Genomic DNA, 14905 nt, shown 5'->3' on the forward strand with positions numbered 1-14905 from the left:
CGTGGGGAACTTTGCTACGCTGGTGTGCCTCTGCCGGCTACTAATCTCGAGCCTCTTTTCCCCGCGGATCTAGTTGCTGTTAAGACTACACTTGCTTGGTAATCTTCTTCTATCGGCTCGGTACGGGTGCAGACTCCGTGATTCCGGTTATCTGTCGCCAAGATACGACAAAAGCCCTTAGCAACTATGTGTTGCTTCAGAACCATTGTGAATCCATCTTGATCGATATTCTCATCACAAGTCGACCAAAGCACTGGATCGTCATGGCCCAAACTGAGAGTTCCCTTTCATGCTCTACCAGACCAGACATGGACCTCGAGGTATCCGAAAAGAGTCCTCAAGTCGAGACACTACCAGAGTCTCAACCAGTATCTCCCGTCACCGAGACTGAGTATCCTGAGGGAGGCAGGGACGCATGGCTCGTCGTACTCGGGGGCTGGTTCGGTCTCTTCTGCACCTTCGGTCTAGTAACCTGCGTCGGTGTGTTTCTCGAATACTACCAGACCGGTCCTTTGACAGATTACAGCCCTAGCACGATTAGCTGGATCACGAGTCTGCAGGCTTTCTTCCAAGTTGGTGGTTCAGCAGTCGTAGGTCAAGTCTCCAATCACATAGACAGTTTAGAGAACGAAACTAACAACGCGGCTCGCAGTGGGGTCGTGTCTACGATTCATACGGTCCTCGATATCTTCTCCTCATTGGCGCACCAGTATACGTCTTTGGCATATTGATGCTCTCGCTATCAACCCAATACTACCAGATACTACTCTCCCAAGCTTTACTCAGTTCAGTGGGGTCAGGCGCCGTGTTCACTGCGTCTCTCACATCGACAACATCATGGTTTCGAAAGAAGCGGGGAACGGTCTTTGGCATAGTCAACTCTGGGTCCTCAGCCGGTGGTATAGTGCTACCCATCATGCTATCCCGTCTATTCAGAAGTATTGGCTTCAGCTGGACTTTGAGGGCTGTCGGCTTCATGTTCTTGGCATTTATGGCGATGTCGTGCGCGTTGATCAAGTCGCGGACTCCCCCGAAACCTCGTCCTTTCGCATTTTCGGACTATCAGAGATGTTTCAAGGAGCCAGTCATGCTGTTGACGATGCTCGGTGGCTTTCTCTTCTTTTGGGGGATGTTTCTACCGTTGAACTACATCATCATCCAGGCAAAGGCGAGCGACGTTTCGTCAGACCTTGTCCCATATCTTCTACCACTCATCAACGGTATCAGTTTAATCGGTCGCTTGACAGCTGGTGCCCTCGCAGATATCATCGGGCAGTTCAACTGCATGTTGATAATCACCGCATTTACTGGCATCTTGACTTTAGTGCTTTGGATTCCAGGCAGTCAGAGCACGGGAGCTATCATGGCATATGCCGTTGCCTTTGGCTACGGTTCAGGCGGCTACGTGTCTATCTTCCCTGGCTGCGTTGGTCAGATCAGTCCAATTGAAGAGATCGGTACACGAATTGGAATTGCGTCACTTGTTAATGCATTTGGAGCTTTGACGGGTAGTCCGCTTGGTGGTGCGTTGATCTCGGATCAGAGCGGAAGTGGGAATAGCTTCATGGGCTTGCAGTTGTTTTGTGGGTGCACCATGATTGCTTCGGTGTTTTCATATGGAGCTGCACGCTATCTTCAGGCTGGTCCGAAGTGGACGAAAATTTAGGGATCTATGGTAGAAGTCTTTCAGACCAAGATGTCGTCAAGATCGAGATTTCTAAGAGTTAGATGCTTCATTCGCTAGTAATGGAAACACATCGCAATTAACATATCAATTTCTCTGTGTCTTGTAAGCTAATTCCGTACCTATTTTACAACGATCACTGGGATAGCCTCCGATAGCCGTCATTAGGAAGCTCTGCGGTGAACTTATGCTGGCTTCTGTAAGTATCAAAGGCTAGACGATGATAAAAATGGGAACCTTCAAGAGAGGCGCCGTCTAATAGCATATAGTCTCACTAGTGATCTTTTTCGATTAGGTGCGCGACACGAACCTGCAAAATCTGGACCCTAAGCATCGATCATCGACTATTGGTAAGTTAAGAACCTTAAAGATACACAATGCATTTCCTCCTCAATCCTCCTATCCATGTTCATCAATGAAGCTCAGGAGCATCATCCCTTGGCTCCCATCCAAACATCCTAAGACAGCTCACAAAGCCACTAACCACGAAGAGCATCACCCGCAGACCAATAATTATCCCACGCCCAGTCAGACTATCCAAGTCCGGTAACTACCAAATCGTCAGCTTCAATATTCACAATATGAGCGGGAGTCATACCTGTTGGTTGCTACTCTTCTTGACCCATTCAAACGCCCTCGGCATCATAGCTTTCTCATACACTGCCAACTGCTCACTCACCTGCTCATCAGTCACATCTCCATGTGCGCTCTTCAGCTTCGCAAGCTCGAGTAATGGGCCAAGTGCATCCGCTGTATCATGGATCGCATTATTCGCTCCCATTCCTCTGGACGGCAGCATCGGGTGGATGGAATCTCCGATGAGCCAAACGCGAGGATTTGCAATGCTTGGATCTGCCTTGTTCTCGCTCTTGGATAGGAGTTGTTGTCTCCAATTCACGGGCGTGTCTTTCTTTGCGTATCGCCATGGCGTCGTCATGATAGCGTCGTCATCGACAGCATCAACCAGCTTGTGAAAGCCGGGATGGAAGCCAGCTTCGTCAAGCTTTTTTTTCATCAGTCCCTTCTTGTCTTTGACTTGAGGGAGTTCCGCTGCTTCAGGCCCAGTCGTCCATGCCATGCCGAGGAACAGAGAAGCTTCGTCCTCGTCGTAGTTCTTGGGTCTGAGGATATCCGTGTGCTCAGACTTAGAGGGCGATAAGGCTTCTGGTAGATATACAGCGGCAAATACCATGGCCTTGGAGTTACCGGTGTAAATAGTTCCCTTTTCGAGAAGCTGTCGCGGCAATGTCTGTAGTACAGACCAGGGTAGATGACATTTGCCCAAGTAGCCACCGTGTCCAGGCGTCACTTCGGTGATGATATTGTTCAGTCCAATCTGCTTGTTGATCCGACTTCCGCTTCCCTCTGCAGATATGAGGACATCGCAGTCGTGATGTGTATCGTCGCTGAAGTGAACCCTGATGCTGCTCTGGCCAGCTTCCTTTCCTCGAAGTACTTCATACCTAACATACTTCTTACCAAACTGGATAGCGTCCCTCTCCTTCAATGGCTTTTGGAGAAAGTTGCGAAGTCTCGTTCGTGCAATCGGAGCGCTCTTCTCATAAATAGGAGCTTTACTCAAGTCGATCAAGACCTTCAGATCGGAAGGGCTGAAGATGCAAGGAGCAGACGACACGACGCCTCCAGACTTGCCGAAGCAGGGGAGTAGGCTTTCGTATTGTTCTTCTGTCAGACAGGCTTTGAAGCCAATGAGTGCATGAGCTCCAAGACGAATTTGGTAGCCACCTCGTTCTGAGCCAGCTTCATCGCGTTCGAAGACGGTCACGTCGATTTGACCATCGGACTTGTTGATGAGGCCGTTTGTTAGACATGCGCCTGCGAGGCCGCCGCCAATAATGACGACTCTGATAGGGGCCATTGAGCGACAACGAGTCTTGAAGCGTAACGATATTGGAGCTGTTAAGGGTGTAGATCATATAAAACTTCAAGGGAACAACGAGTTCGAATTTCTATACGGACGATAATTACAGCCAAATGGTTCTAACACCATCCACCTATACTCAGTATTGAACAAGGACCAGGTCAGTCGACCGCCGCATGACATCGTCGGAACGGCCCCGCCATAGAGTTGTCTGTCCAGATTTGGTTAGTACCCCGCCGGTTCCGCCGGCCTCTCGATCCACAGTCGAAGCATAACAGATATCGCCAATGAAGAGTCACAGCAACAATGAGGGCTAAAGACTGATTGTTAGTTAAAGCTTATGACATCTCACCGGGGCAAGAACGAGTGCTATGCTTACACTTATGGTCCAGCTCTCTGCTTCTACTAAGCCTGTTGCTTTGACATCAATATTGAAGACTATAGAGTTCGAAGTGACGACTTTCGATAATTGAATAATTATTGTTGCTCTTATAAGAAATTCTTACAAGCCGGGATACACTTTGATATGCGACGCGGACGCATACTACGGGATTTAAAGGACAAAGAGGTAGCCATGGTACTGGCATGCATGATATGGGATTAACCCGGAGATAGACGGGTAATTGAAAGATGAACAAGGGTGCGGGATCAGGAATGTAAGAAGGAGACGGTAACGAATCACTAACTGAATCACTAACTGAATACTGAGATGCTAACAATGTGATTGGGACCAGTCACAGCACGTACGTTAGCTCGTAGAGAATGAGGAGGTTCTGACTCGCTAAATTGACTCGGTGATCGACGGGGTAGTCCATCTCGGGCCGAGACGATAGTTACCCTGTACGGACCCCGCTTCGTATTTAGAATGTGACCTCTTGACTACCGAGCGTGTCTTATACAAGCAATTGCCATCTCATACTTACAGGATTCAATTTAGAAGCTACCTGTATCATTAGAATTTGTATACCCATTTAGTTCTACCTCACTTGTATTACCTATCAGACGATGCCAGCTTTACCGCGGACGGTGGCTGTTGTCCACACCCCGTTCTGGAACGAGTCAGAACAAGAGTCACCAGAAGAAGAAGTGCAAGACGTCTTCACACCAAGATTTATTTACTTCTCGGGGCCAGACAAGAGGGGTCATGATTCCCACGACTCGCGACGACGCCACCGTGAACCGAAGAGAGATTGTCAGTCAAAAGTACATAACGGCTTCAAGCAACTTGATCAGTGCTCTTCCCAACCAGAGGCAAACCGGCTAAAGCGCTCTCCCGAGTCTGCATTCTCAAGTCCTTCAATGACTTGCAACTTCAACATGACTGATTTCGAGCGATTCATACTCAGTGATACCGGCAAAGAAGTGAAGCAAGATATCTATTCTTACTACAACATCACCCAGCCTGCGAAACACACCGATTTGAGACCACGGAAGAGAAAGAGAGTGGATGGCGTGACGATGGCTGATAAGGAGATACGCGAGTATGAGCGCTGGGTTTTCGGCACGTGGGAGAACATATTCTCAGGGTCTTATTCGTATTCTGGGTAAAGAATTAGTTATCCTCCACATTATGTAATTCCGTTGACATGTAACATTATTCTCAATCTATGTAGTTGACTTTCGCAAGTTCCGCCTACAAGGTTAAGCTTTCGCGTGCGAATGCGGTGATGAATAAGAACACAACCCCCCCACCAATATGAGCTTTCCCAGAACCTTACGTGCACGTTGACAATTCTCAATCAATTGCCTTTGAAACAGAAACTCAATTGCCTCGTTAGCTTACTGTTGCATTGCTTCGAAAGGATGATCTAGCCTCTTCCAACGGCGGGCAGCTTGACAGCTCGGGATACCCCTCATGAGCTCTCGGTACTCGGGCCTTTAAGTCAAACCCGTTTCATTTCCTAAAGCCCAATTGGTCACTTTCGTCCAAATTATCAACTGTCAATTCTTCGTGTGAACTCTAAATGCTGCAACTACCGAGGTCGTTATCAAACCGCTTACCGCTAACTGGATTAGCTCTTATTTTCGTCTCCCCTGTCTTAGCCTGACATGGCCAACGCTTTGACAGCATCTCCTCTTTACCGTAAGCTTCCCCGCAAAAGTCCTCAAGCCATGAACTAGCTGGAATGTCCGTGTCAGATAGTCTGACAAGACTAGACGAGGTTTTGGGAAGCAAAGTACCTCTTTTCGCAACTGATTCCCAAAAGAGTCTAGAGCCGGGATTCCTGGTAAACCTTCGACAATGAATTATCTGATCACTCACCAATTGTCTTTTTGTACAAGAAGAAGGTCTCAGACTCTTATCGGTGACGTGAACTCGCTGATACACAATCCAGACCACTCATATCTACTATCTACTCTAACATTCTTATCATATTTGTTGCAGACCAACCCGGCCTACGATGAAGTTCTCTTTTTTGAAGGCACTATTGCCACTTCTGACCTTGGTCGTAGGAGGCTACGCCCAATGCCCTAAGCAAGTCACGACCTACTCTCCCCTTCTCTCCCTCGGCCCCAGCGATGTCCTGTTCACCTCTTGCGCATCTGGCGCCGACGGTCCTCGTGTCAACCCCATCAACTCGACTACTTTCGATTGGTGGTACTTTGACGCCGTCTCTGATGATGGCGAACACGCCCTGACTGTCATTTTCTTCACCTCTTCCTTTGTCGGATTCAGCTTCGACTTGTTGAATGCAATCGACCCTCTGAATGTCTATGTCTTTTACAACAATGGTGGCGATGGCTTTTCGTTTCCCATTTCGTCTACCTCTGTCACGATCAAACTCGATGGCGATGGAGCGACGGGTGATTGGAAGGGATCCGGTGCCAAGTTCGAAGGGGCGGCAGATCTGAGTACCTACAAGGTCACCTTCAAGAAGACATTGTTGAACCCATCCGTAGAGGGCACCTTTACGCTGAAGTCTGTAAGTTTACACCATGGAATGGCCTGCTGGAAAGATGGAAGTAGCTGATGATGGACTTAGCGCGGCCCCGGTCACTATGTTTGCGGTCCCCTTGAAGCTGGCCAGAACATGAAGGTTCTCCCCAACGTTGGCTGGGTCAATGTCATGCCTGCCGCCGACGCCGCAGTTGACGTGAAGATCAATGGGCAAAACATCAAGTTTACTGGTAATGGATATCACGATAAGGTATGTTCACAGCTGCCCGTCCCCAAAATCTGAAAAAACTAACTAATGTCTTCTACTCAGAACTGGGGTGACGCTCCTTTCCTGGCCTCGCTGAACGGCTGGTACTGGGGCCACGCTACCTTTGGCGACTACAACATCGTCTTCTTCGACATGCTCGATAAGAACAACGTCGAGAAGGTCGGCGGTTATGTTTTGAAGGACGGACAGGTTGTAGGAAATACATGCACCACGGGCCTTCGAGTCCGACCTGTCGGCACGCCATATCCACCCACTCTGGGTTCGACCAACCCGACTCAGATGACGCTGAACATGACTCTGGACGACGGCACAGAGTTGGATGCTCTTCTGACTGTGAAGAAGACCCAGATCGACATTGAACTCTACAGCAGGTGGATTGGCTCTATTGAGGGAACTGTTGGCGACTATTCAGCTTCGGGCTCTGCCTTGTGGGAGCAGTTTAAGGTTGCTTCATGATCTGAGTTCGATATGGTTTCTTGTGGTGGAAAGAGTTAGGGGGATAGCTTGTTGGGAATGAAGGAAGAGAAAAAGTAAATAGAAAAAGATAAAAAAAAGAATAAAAGTACAAAATCCACTTTTACCTAAACTACCCTATTATCAGTACTATTAAGTTAGTTACTCTGAACGTTAACTTTGCTAAAAGCAATATGTAAGAATGTGAGTTGATTTAGTAAGTACAGAGCATAATCCGAGCCTTGGTGTTTATTACTCAACACTAAGGCCTCCCTCAAATCGATCCCTTAGACTATTCTGAATACATCCACATAGTGGCTATAAACGTGGTCCAGTGTTAATAATACTCTATTCTTTATTATAAGTACATCAAATACTTGACGGCTGCCTTTAAGGTTGAGGTTCAGGCTGCAAGCACAGGTAATGAACGAGATTGTATATTGAGTGATTCTTAAAGCTTATGACGTCTCAACGAGACAGAATGAGAATGTATATATGTATCGCGTTACATTAAGCGTAGTCAAGCCCTCTAACCAGAATACATAGCTAGTCAACCCGTTCAGTGAGCAATACGAGCGGCAATGCGGTTAGTCATGTACTTCTTGGTGTTTCCAATAAAAGCGCATGCTACAATAGCACAAACGCCAAAAGCAATGCTTGTCAGCCACACATATTTCAGCGCGTATGCGTATCCCCAGCGACTGCCAATAGCTGCAGCCTCCAGAATCTCAGGAGTGACGCCAGGGACAGAAGTTAGGGCAGAAGGCTCAAGAATGTAGGCAGTGACAAACTGGGTGGCGGAGGTGAGAGGAAGCCCTGCTTTGATAGCATAGTCGGCGACGACGTAGGGAAGCTTGGCCTTGAGCTTATGGTAAAAAATGTTATAATAGATGCTGTAACCGATGGAACCGCCAACGACACGGATCGACAGCGACAGGGCAACACATGTGGCGATGAGTTCGTCTGGTCTGAGATGAGAGCAAGGCAGTTAGTAAATGGGCTTTAAAGGAGACCTCGAGGGGAATACTACTTACGCAACGGTAATAGCAACGGTTGCCGCTGGAACGAGGACACCGCCGACTCCAATGCCAGAAAAGACGCCAAAGATATAGATCAAAGCAGGAGTGTCAGGCGTCACCGCAGCTAAAGCTCCTCCAAAGGCAGTCATCATAACGCACGAGAAAAGGAGCAGCTCTCTAGCATTTCCTTTGAACCACGAAAGTGCACCATTGATGACCGTGGCGCCTATGGTGATCCCCAGACCAGATGCCAGGCCCTTGAGGCCGACCTGAACAGGAGCCGGATCAAACACAGTCAAGGCTTCGAGCGGGTAGAAGTTGATGGATGAGTAAAAGTTCAAGCCGCCTACAAAAGCCACCAGGAAGGCTACTGCGACGACGCGTTGGCCTTTGAATAAATCACCTGGAACCATTGGACACTTTGCGAACTTGGCCTCCCAGATGCAGAATGCGATGATCAGAACGATGCCGATGAGAAGAAGGCATAGGACGTAAGCTGATGACCAAGGATGGGAGTACCCGCCGGCCTGAAGAGCAACGAGGCTGTTTGACTGTGTTAGATCAGTATTGGCGGAAGGTATTTGGGAGACACTTACAAGAGAGTCAGGCCGACAATGGACAAGAAAGCCCCGACGTAGTCAATTGACTTTAGAATCTCCATCTTGGATAGTTCTCCGGCTCTCTTATGGGATTGGGGGAAATATGTGAGAGCCACCACGGCAAGGCAGATGCCGTTGTATATCCTGTGTTCTTATCAGCCCATGTTCGTACCAGATGCCATCGCAGAGACCTACAGTGAAATCCACATGCCCCATCTCCAAGTGTGATACTTGCTCAAGATCTGGCCATACATGACGTACGGAACAAACGGAATGACGAAGAAAGTCACCAGTGCAAGGTAGAAGCCGCGCTTCTTCACAGGGACGAGTTCCGCAATGCTACAAGCACACAAAGCAGTCAGCAGACATCCAAGGGAAGCGAGGAGACTACTAACCCAGCAAGAGCGGTGAGTTCACCAACAGCAGCTCCAGCACCAGCAAAAGCCATGCCAACGACCGCCTGACCAAAAGTATGTGTCGTGCCAACGAGAATAACACCAATGAGGATGGTCACGCCGCCAGCGAGCGAAATGTAGCGTCGACCGAAGAGATCTTGAAGATAGCCGACAAAGGGTGCCACGACGGCGATGGTCAGCGTGTTGGCGATGGGTAGCCATGACGACTTTTCGGAGGATCCGATGTCTTTGACTATGTAGGTGAGGGAGCCTCCTACAAAGTAAAGCGGAATCTGAGCGCCTACAAAATGAGCATGGTGATTTGTTTGAGGGGTTTGGGATGGTGACATACCTACGTATAGTCCTGCAAGAGAGATGGAGGCAATGGCATGGCGCCAGGTCCAATCAACAACTCCATCGGAATCATCGCCCTTGACGGCGTGGGCGTTGTAGTTGAGGTCGACGGTTAGAATACCGCCGTGTTCAGCCTTCTCTACCTGCTCCGAAGAGGGAGTATACTGATCGTCTTCTTGGGACTTGGTCATGGCTGTTCATGTACACTGGAGAGATGAAGGTGGAGAAAGGATGGGGCACATAAGATGAAGGGTCAGATTAATGTATTATAAATGTCGTACAAAATATCCTGTTTTCATTTATCATCTAGTTTCGCAGCTTAAAGCTTGACCTTATAAGCAGCATTCCATTTAACTACAGAGTAGGTGAATGCTAAACATTAACGCCGTATTGTGTGCCAAGGTGTCAAAACGCGGGGACCCCAGATAGCCCAGCTCAAGAAGGCTAGTCTGATACTACGAGAGTTGACCCCCTGAAACGCTCTTTGGGGTATGGACGCGGGGCCCCGCACTCTTGATAGTCAGCCATTTCTACTTTAGGCATAAACGTAGGAAACTGCCGAACCAGCCGCGGCTCGAGTCAGATTGTCCGTGTCAGAGACTTGGGAGTGTTGACTCCGACAATCTGACATGGACAACTACGCTAGCACGGCTGGGGGATCGCCTCTCAGGGCTGTGACTTGTCCTATCTGCCAACAGTGACTGCTTGTTCGCCAACGGGGATTCGGGGGGAACAAGAGCTTGCATGTAATTAGTCGGATGAGGCAATGGCCATCCACGACTCGGAGCCCTGTAGCACCCCGTAGACCCGCCTGTCATGTCAAGCACGAATGCTACATGCCAACTGTTACACACACCAGATAGTCCTGAACGCTGTTTTGGGTCGTCCATTCGTTGCCTGGCTATTACCACTGCAGCACGACTCGCAGAGCATTCGGGCTTCTCAATGGGACCGAGGCTGTAGATATCAGACCAATACCCCCTCCCAGTCAACCAGGACTTTGTTCTGCATCGACCTCTGACAGAAACCTTTGACATCTGAATCAGCAACCGCCTTGCTATCATCGACCATGACACAGTCCAAAGCCACCAATTCTGAGGACGAAATGCGAGAGGCCTGGGGTTATCGATTCAAATGGACCAAAGACCACCAGACCCCAGAGCAGTATGACCATCTAAAGCACTCTTGTGATACACTGGGCGAGGAGTGTGCGGTTCTTCTGAATGAAATGTATCCGCCTGAGCGCAAGAGTCAGCAAGACAAACAAGACTCCAATACCACATCCCCTGACGGAGCAAAGACTGAGACTCGGGCTCCGAAATGGCGGGATCTATACGAGCTGTTCGTCGAGCATCACACAGAGCATCCGAAGCTGGAGCAGCTCTGGGACGAGGTCAACACCACGCCTGACTGGGTCGACTGGGACCAGATCGCACGCGGCCAAGATGTCCTATACCGCTACGGTGGTGCTGCCTTTACAGGCCTGACATACCAGTCGCTCGTCGGAGGCACAGCCGGCGCTCGAGTCGCCGAGGTATTAGGCCGCACGGGCGGGTTCAACGTAGACACTGTCTTCCGCCGTATGCTCGAAACAACAATCTACTTCGTCGACGTCACCGAAAGTGTCGACAGTCTCAAATTCGGCGGTCGTGGCTTTGCAAGCTGCATGAAAGTGCGCTTCCTCCACGGCACTGTACGCCGTCGTATCCTCCAACTCGCAGCCAAGCGCCCTTCTTACTTCTCTGTCGAAAAGCTTGGCATCCCCATCAACGACTTGGACTCCATCGGCACCATCGCTGTCAACTGCGCCACCATAATCTGGCAGTCCCTCCCACGACAGGGTATCCATATGCGCGAGCAGGAAATGATCGACTACGTTGCTCTGTGGCGCCTCATCGCTTACTACATGGGCACACCGACCGACTTCTTCTCTTCGCCGGCCAAGGCGCGCGCTATTATGGAGTCTCTGTACTTATACGAGTACAACCCGTCGAGCAGGTCGCAGACACACGCGCAGAACATCATCATCGCCATGAGTGACACGGCGCCCAGCTACGCCAGTAAGCCGTATCTCGAGGCCACTGCGCGCTGGCTTAACGGTGACCCCCTTGCTGATGCTCTGGGCATCGGTCGGCCTAGCAAATACTACACGGTGCTGGCAGCAGGGCAGTGTGCGCTATTCATGATTGTCTACTATACCTGCCGCGATATCCCAGCTCTGGACCGCGCTCAAATCGCGGCGTTTCGTCGAAATGTTAGGGACTACATCAACAACCCACAACTCGGCCTGGATCACCGCTCTGCCTTTAACTTCAAGTACCTGCCTAGCTCTGGCGAGTCCAAGGACAAAGACAAGGGCAGGAGTCTTGCTAAGACTAAGAAAATGGTATTTTGGACTGCTGATCGTAAGGCGCTTGCTACGCTGTTGATACTTGTAGGCACCTTAGTGGCTGCAGCCTGGGCCGCCCTTCATGTTGTCAAGCTTGGAGTCAATCTCCTTCCTTTTAAATATTCTTATGTATCTTACTCGCCTTAAATAGTTATTGTTTTTATAGTAATGCAATATATTTTCCTTTTCTTTAATATACGCAATACCACCCAGCTATGTACATCATCCAGCACATAGATGTAATTTATCAAAATCCGAATCACATAATGTCTTCACGAGAAATAAAGCCCATATACTGAGAACCCTTTCCTTTTGGAAGAATTTTAAACAAAACTCTTAGGCTTTTTCAAGCTGCCTCTGTTGTCGACGAGTAGGCAAGGTCGAGAGCGTCTTCTACCTAGCTGCATTTCAGGCTAGAGCGCTTGCAAGCTATTTCCAAGCCGAGGCTTCCCCCGCACCACGATGCCACTTACAGTTTACTAAGTCACAAGGGGTTGAAAATCCCGGTGTGCCGGCCGCGGTATACACTGTTACAGCAGCCTGTCAAGAGGCTAGTTTACCGAATCCATGTGCACATTTAAGGCACAACGGTTGATACAGTGCTCAGTACACTACTTCCTAGAAAGATACAGAAAATAACGGCCAATCGACCCTGTTCCTCATTGAAGCAATCAGCAACGCAATACGACTAAGCAAGTAACCAGCGGTACCGATAAACATTACGCCATGACAAGATCGGATGTGGTAATCATCGGAGCTGGATTCTCCGGTAGGATCCAACAAAATCAGTGACTTGGCTAAGATTCGAGGAAACTGATTATACTCAAGGGATCTGCATGGCTATCAAGCTGCTCGAGGCCGGCATACGCGATATCGTCATCATCGAAAAGAGTGCAGGATTCGGAGGAACGTGGAAAGACAACATATACCCCGGATGTTGCTGCGACAGTCAGTTCATTCAACCTTACACGGAGAGTGCATACTAACTCCCTGGTCTCAGTTTTGTCACATCTGTACTCGTATTCCTTTGCACAGAACCCTTACTGGTCTAGAGCATATCCAGAACAGAAAGAGATCCTTGTAAGAACACATCCTTCTATACCCCCTAGTTCTCCTGCTTATCGTGGTTCACCAACAGAGCTACATTCAAGACGTCGCCCAGAAGTATGGCCTGTACAAATTCGTACGCTTCAGCTCAGAAGTCACGGCCGGAGAATGGAACTCCGAATCTCATGAGTGGAACGTCGGCATCAATGTCCTAGCTGGAAAAGAGGCTGAGTTCTGCTCGAAATACACCATCAAGGCGAAATTCCTGATCGCGGGAGTTGGTCAGCTGAACGAGCCATTCTGGCCCAAAATCAGCGGCCAGGATGGCTTCCAGGGCAAGGTCATGCATTCTGCTCGCTGGGACTGGAGCTATGACTTTCGTGGCAAGCATGTCGGCATAATCGGCAATGGTGAGCCCTTGGTCTTTGAGCTATGGCAAGAAACCGAGTCTGACGTTCTTTAGGAGCTACCGCTGTTCAAATCGCACCTGAAGTCGCAAAGGTTGCTTCTCATTTAACCGTCTTTCAACGATCACCCAATTGGTTAATGCCAAGATTCGATGCGGAAATTCCAAGGTGGAAGAGGATCCTGTTCGATCATGTGCCTGCAGTTCTCAGTCGGGTAAGGGCTGAGATAATGAATGCTCGCGAATCCTACTATCAAGCTGTCAATCACGCCGATTCCTCCGACTCTTTTACCATGACCGCGACCTGTAAACAGCACATGCAGACCCAGCTGCCTGATCGCCCGGATCTGTGGGAGAAGTTAACGCCAAACTATCCGCCGGGCTGTAAACGCATTCTGCTCAGCGATGATTACTATCCTACATTACGACTTCCGCATGTTAGCCTCGAGACGCAACATATCGACAGAATGACGGATAGTGGCGTCGTTGTGAGAGATGGATCACAAGAGAAAGATATTGATCTTGACCTTGTCGTCTTTGCGACCGGATTTCAAGCCAGGAACTTCCTGCACGGGATTAACGTGCAAGGCGTGGGTGGCCAGACTTTGAAGTCCAAGTGGGAAAACGGCGCATCTGCTCTCTACGGTGTCACGGTAGATGGCCTGCCAAACTTTGGAATGTTGTATGGGCCCAACACGAATCTGGGCCACAACTCTATCATTCTCATGATTGAAGCTCAAGCCAGATATCTCGTTCCATTGGTGACAAGAGTCTTGAAGAGCAGAGCCCGAGGGGGTCAGCTATCTGTCATGCCCAAAGCACTGAGGGTCCAAGAATGGAACAAAGACCTGCAGAGCAGTCTAGGAAGTTCTACCTTTGCTGACGCCAGGTGCAGTAGTTGGTATAAGACTGACAGTGGAGTTGTCACCAACAATTGGAGCGGGACTGTGGTGCAGTACCAGGAATTGTTGTCCAAGGTTGACTGGTCGGACTATGAGCTTCAGGGAGACGGGATGGAGAATCTTCCGACTGGCAAGGAGCGGATTGGTCGTGTCGTGGAGGAGACGCTGCTTAGTACGAAGCAACTTGTTTCGGTGACAGCTTTGGCGGGGTTGGCAGCAGCAGTCTCTGTCTATCATCATCGTCGGGGTTCTTTGCTGAAACACATTCTGTAGCCGTTGAGATTGCCTGTTTTTGATGCGCAAAATGGCAGGCATTGGCATTTTATATGTATCACCTCTTGGTTCGGATTCCACTTTCTTTAGTCTTATTGCACTTTACTTAACGTGCCCGAACCGTCAGGTCATCTGGCCAGTATGGGTTGTCCACAAAATTGGTCTTTGTACACCTCAGCCTAAAGCTTAACCTTATAGGCCGCCGTCATCCATAGGTACACCTTGATGTATTCACTGAGTTATCCATGACGACTCGTGTTCTCAGCTATAAGTCTCGACTGTAAATGAAACATCTACCTCACACCTTACGTATCATGCTTACTAGTACCTCCCAT

General features: G+C 49.2%; 7 protein-coding genes across 7 annotated transcripts; 5 read left to right on the forward strand and 2 right to left on the reverse strand.

Moving 5' to 3' along the window:
* Window positions 1-263: 263 nt before the first annotated feature.
* Window positions 264-1666, forward strand: FTJAE_11120 (riboflavin transporter MCH5; the record flags this gene model as incomplete). The annotated part of the gene is made up of 2 exons (XM_037344031.1): window positions 264-590; window positions 653-1666. The coding sequence occupies 2 exons, from the start codon at window positions 264-266 to the stop codon at window positions 1664-1666; spliced, it is 1341 nt and encodes a 446-aa protein (XP_037201811.1).
* A 610-nt stretch (window positions 1667-2276) lies between these two features.
* On the reverse strand, window positions 2277-3563 carry FTJAE_11121 (uncharacterized protein; the record flags this gene model as incomplete). Its single annotated transcript, XM_037344032.1, has 1 exon — window positions 2277-3563. One exon carries the CDS (start codon window positions 3561-3563, stop codon window positions 2277-2279), a length of 1287 nt encoding a protein of 428 aa, XP_037201812.1.
* Window positions 3564-4571: 1008 nt separating this feature from the next.
* Window positions 4572-5114, forward strand: FTJAE_11122 (uncharacterized protein; the record flags this gene model as incomplete). Its single annotated transcript, XM_037344033.1, has 1 exon — window positions 4572-5114. The coding sequence occupies one exon, from the start codon at window positions 4572-4574 to the stop codon at window positions 5112-5114; it is 543 nt and encodes a 180-aa protein (XP_037201813.1).
* An 854-nt stretch (window positions 5115-5968) lies between these two features.
* FTJAE_11123 (uncharacterized protein) lies at window positions 5969-7189 on the forward strand (the record flags this gene model as incomplete). Its single annotated transcript, XM_037344034.1, has 3 exons — window positions 5969-6490; window positions 6551-6715; window positions 6776-7189. The coding sequence occupies 3 exons, from the start codon at window positions 5969-5971 to the stop codon at window positions 7187-7189; spliced, it is 1101 nt and encodes a 366-aa protein (XP_037201814.1).
* A 556-nt stretch (window positions 7190-7745) lies between these two features.
* Window positions 7746-9744, reverse strand: FTJAE_11124 (major facilitator superfamily transporter; the record flags this gene model as incomplete). Its single annotated transcript, XM_037344035.1, has 6 exons — window positions 7746-8154; window positions 8221-8748; window positions 8802-8948; window positions 9000-9143; window positions 9200-9500; window positions 9552-9744. The coding sequence occupies 6 exons, from the start codon at window positions 9742-9744 to the stop codon at window positions 7746-7748; spliced, it is 1722 nt and encodes a 573-aa protein (XP_037201815.1).
* Window positions 9745-10622: 878 nt separating this feature from the next.
* On the forward strand, window positions 10623-12089 carry FTJAE_11125 (uncharacterized protein; the record flags this gene model as incomplete). The annotated part of the gene is made up of 1 exon (XM_037344036.1): window positions 10623-12089. The coding sequence occupies one exon, from the start codon at window positions 10623-10625 to the stop codon at window positions 12087-12089; it is 1467 nt and encodes a 488-aa protein (XP_037201816.1).
* A 579-nt stretch (window positions 12090-12668) lies between these two features.
* FTJAE_11126 (4-hydroxyacetophenone monooxygenase) lies at window positions 12669-14570 on the forward strand (the record flags this gene model as incomplete). Its single annotated transcript, XM_037344037.1, has 5 exons — window positions 12669-12711; window positions 12771-12890; window positions 12943-13022; window positions 13081-13399; window positions 13453-14570. The coding sequence occupies 5 exons, from the start codon at window positions 12669-12671 to the stop codon at window positions 14568-14570; spliced, it is 1680 nt and encodes a 559-aa protein (XP_037201817.1).
* Between the last annotated feature and the right edge of the window lie 335 nt (window positions 14571-14905).

Source organism: Fusarium tjaetaba (genome assembly GCF_013396195.1).
Source record: "Fusarium tjaetaba strain NRRL 66243 chromosome Unknown NRRL66243_c0000270, whole genome shotgun sequence".
NCBI classification, from domain to species: domain Eukaryota; kingdom Fungi; phylum Ascomycota; class Sordariomycetes; order Hypocreales; family Nectriaceae; genus Fusarium; species Fusarium tjaetaba.